The sequence below is a fragment of the Vitis vinifera genome, chromosome 19, assembly GCF_030704535.1.
Source record: "Vitis vinifera cultivar Pinot Noir 40024 chromosome 19, ASM3070453v1".
NCBI lineage: Eukaryota > Viridiplantae > Streptophyta > Magnoliopsida > Vitales > Vitaceae > Vitis > Vitis vinifera.
The window spans coordinates 9,327,740-9,331,269 of NC_081823.1; the positions used below are offsets into that span (position 1 = coordinate 9,327,740).

At 28.0% G+C, this 3,530-nt stretch overlaps 1 protein-coding gene across 1 annotated transcript; it reads right to left on the minus strand.

The window, feature by feature from the left end:
- Positions 1 to 662: 662 nt before the first annotated feature.
- Positions 663 to 1,214, minus strand: LOC100253165 (transcription factor DIVARICATA). Its single transcript, XM_002268101.2, has one exon. The coding sequence runs from the start codon at positions 1,212 to 1,214 to the stop codon at positions 663 to 665; it is 552 nt and encodes a 183-aa protein (XP_002268137.2).
- Between the last annotated feature and the right edge of the window lie 2,316 nt (positions 1,215 to 3,530).

The following is a 3,530-nucleotide window of genomic DNA, read 5'->3' on the forward strand; positions in this document are numbered from 1 at the left end:
GTGTAATATATTTTTCATTCCATTTTTTTATGAATAAAACATAAACATAACATAATATATCCTAATGCATATAATATGCAAAAATATCATATCCTATTAGAAATAATATCTTATAATATACATATCCTATTTACTGGGATATGATATCGTGATATATGCATATTTTATTCTATCCTACCAATCAAAATTAACATTAATTTCTTACATTGGTATAACAATCAATCTAGATCATTTTTAGTGTTTTTCCATTTTTTATTTATGGATTTTATTTACCAAAAAGGATTATTATTATTATTTTTTTTGGTAGACAAGATTTGGAGCAGCAATTTAATTAATAGGTTCAATATGTAATATTGTAAAGTTGGTCACCAGTACAAAATTCTTTACTATATATTACTTTTCTTAATTAACATAATTTCATTTTCTTGCCTTAGTTTGGTGAAAAATACAACATTCCTTATAATGGACAACTTCTTCAAATTTTCTCGGAATCAATTTTCATGGAAGAAGGTACGAGTATGACCTCCACACAAAGCAAAGTGAATTAAATTAAATTGAAATACTGATCATTTGTAGAAATTTATGAGATGACAAAATGTCTAATTCATAGAGGATGCAACCACTACAACCATGTAATGATACTGCAATGCATGAAAAAGTGGCTATGGAGTTACACCACCTAGTGGAGGAAGATCATCAGTCGTGATATCATGAATGCTGGTTCTCTTCCTTTTCTTGCCCATATTCCCAGGCCTTTGTCTTGCAAAGTACTTCTGAGCATGGCTTGCAACCTGGGATGGCGTCCTGGTTATCACAAAGTTTCTAGAGATGCTTTTCCAGTCACCTTTTCCATATTTGACTAATCCTTCAAGAAACAGTACGTGCTCTTCTTCAGTCCATGGAGTCCCTTTCTTCTTCTCGACTTTTGAGCCAGTACTGCCTTCTTCTTCCTCCTGATCTTCCTCCTCTAAATCCCACCGGTCTGGAATGTACTGATCCATACTACCGAAGTCGATCGCATCGATATCTTGTATGAGTTTTATGTAGTGTTCAAGCACATCCATGGGAGATTTTCCTGGGATTTGAGTGACAATCTTATACCACCTGTTTGGGGTTTCCTCTGGAAAAATCAAAATGGCTCTTTCAAGGAGAATGTCTTCTGAGCGATTCCACTTCGAGCCAAATGACAGTGAATAATCTATGAATTGAGACATCTCCAGAACTTCAGAATTAAATAAATGTATTTGGAAATTGATCAGACTAGATATGTATTTATAAACACACAAAGCCATGATGGTCACTTGTTTTGGCAACAAAATCCAGTTTGGTCAATCTTGAATAAGAGAGAAAAAAAGATATTAATTGCTACATAGTAGAAATGGAAAAAAAATGAGGCATAAACTTTTACCATGAAAGAATATCCGCAATCTAAATAAGCCAAACAAATCCAATCCAAGCTTATCTATTTTGGTGGCAATGAATTAGAAAAAAAATTATGGTTTGTTTGAGAATTATTTTTAGAGCGGTTTTCTGTTTTTCAGAACATAAAACATAGAAAATACTTTCGACAATAAAAAATTATTTCATATTTTTTGTTCTTAAGAATAGAAAACATAGTAGTGTTTTCAAATAACATCTTTTAGTTGTTTTATATTATTTTAACTTGTTTTTTGAAGATTGTTTTAAGAAATAATTATATAAATATGTAGAATGATTAAAAATAAAATATTAGATATAAAAATTATTTTTAAAACATATTTAAAATGGGTTAAAAACATTTTTGGTTTTCAAATAAATTTTTGTTCTACAAAAATTATAGAACGCTTTTTAAAAACTGCTCTAAAAAACTATTTTTGAAAATAATTACCAAACAAGCCCTTAGTGAATTCAATACTGTTCCCACAAAATAATTATAACAAATATGGAAAATTTTAATGCTGAGGAGTATCGTACCAAAATTTTGTAAGATGGTCATTGTTTGTATCCTAGTTGTATTTATCTAGTCATATTCTTGACTACATTCTTACTTTACATATGCCTATGTAAGACTAGATGAGGGCATTGGATGTGATACCAAAACTGTTACTTATCCATGTTGAATGGTGGATGGAACAGAAGTAATGGTTTCATAGTAAAAATGGAAAGAGAATTACCATGAAAAAACACTTAATACTATTGCCATGGAAAGAATATTTGCAATCTAAACAATCAAATCCTATTGAAGCCTAGGGTTGTAATTTGGGTGAGTCCAACTTGATGTTTGAGTTGGAATAGGCAAAGATTGGACGAGTTAGGTTGGGCCTTGGGTTAGAAAAATACCAACCCAAAAATATTAGGATTGACATGGTTTAAAGGTCCAAAGAACCTGTTGAAACATAAACTATAGATTATTTATTTATTTTTATTTTTAATTGTATTATGTATTATCGTTTTAAAATATAAAAAAAAAAACATAAAAATGATAAGAAAGAACTCTAACCTTTCTTGGTTTTAATGATACTAGTGTAATGATTTTATTATTTTCTTTAATTATTAAAGTGTAAGTTTGAGTTTATAAATAATTACATAGATTAAATTAGTAACTAAATTTATATTTGATATGTTTTAAAGTTTTTTTATGTATTTATTTTTATTTGATGGCCTATAAGAACCTTGGGGAACCTGAATTGACCATAGGCTTGACGTGGGTTAGGATTTCTTAACCTGACCTTGGGTTGAGTTTGGCATGGGTTGGACATATTAATATGAGGGTTTGACATTGGTTAACCATCTAACTCGTGGCATTGAATTTGAAAAGAATTCAATAACTTGATTAATCGAACTCAAAAGTTATAATAAGTAATAATACTACTATGGCTAGCTACTTTTCGTACCAACACAACTACTATTATTTGTCATTCTTAAAAGGAAAAAAAAATGTTATAAATATTTATAATAGTTTGTGGATGATAACTCTATTACCTTGTTTGCATTTTTACTATGTTGGTATTATCTCTTAGCCTATAAATAAGGGTTTGTGAATTAATAGAGACAGATTTAATAGTTGAATTATTCTTTCATTTTTCTTCTCATTCTTTTATTCTATAATACGTTATTAGTACGACACTCTGGTAGAAAAAAGAAAAAAGAATTCATTTATAAATTTTTTTATAGGTATGTAACCTTATTTTCTTCAAACAAAACATGAAAAGTAGTAGGCATTGTATTTTATTATTATAAATTTTATTTACTTTATCTCATAATAAGAAGCTATGTGAATCATATTTTATAGATATTTTAATAATTTAATAACTAAAAGTTATGAAAACAATTTTTATTAATAATTATTTCATAGCTAAAACTATGCACATAATTTCCAATTCTCTTGTACAACTAAAAGTTATATAATAATACAATTGTCAATTGTTTAATGTTATTATAATATTACTTAAATTTTAATTATTCATAACCTGAAGTTATGAAGGAAAAGTTAGTAAATTAATAATTGTTAAAACACATTTAGTCAGAAGCTATATTAAAATATTTTATTA

Bases quoted from the DNA above. Each gene is read 5' to 3' on its own strand.
- LOC100253165 (XM_002268101.2), bottom strand. From the start codon at position 1,214: ATGTCTCAATTCATAGATTATTCACTGTCATTTGGCTCGAAGTGGAAT.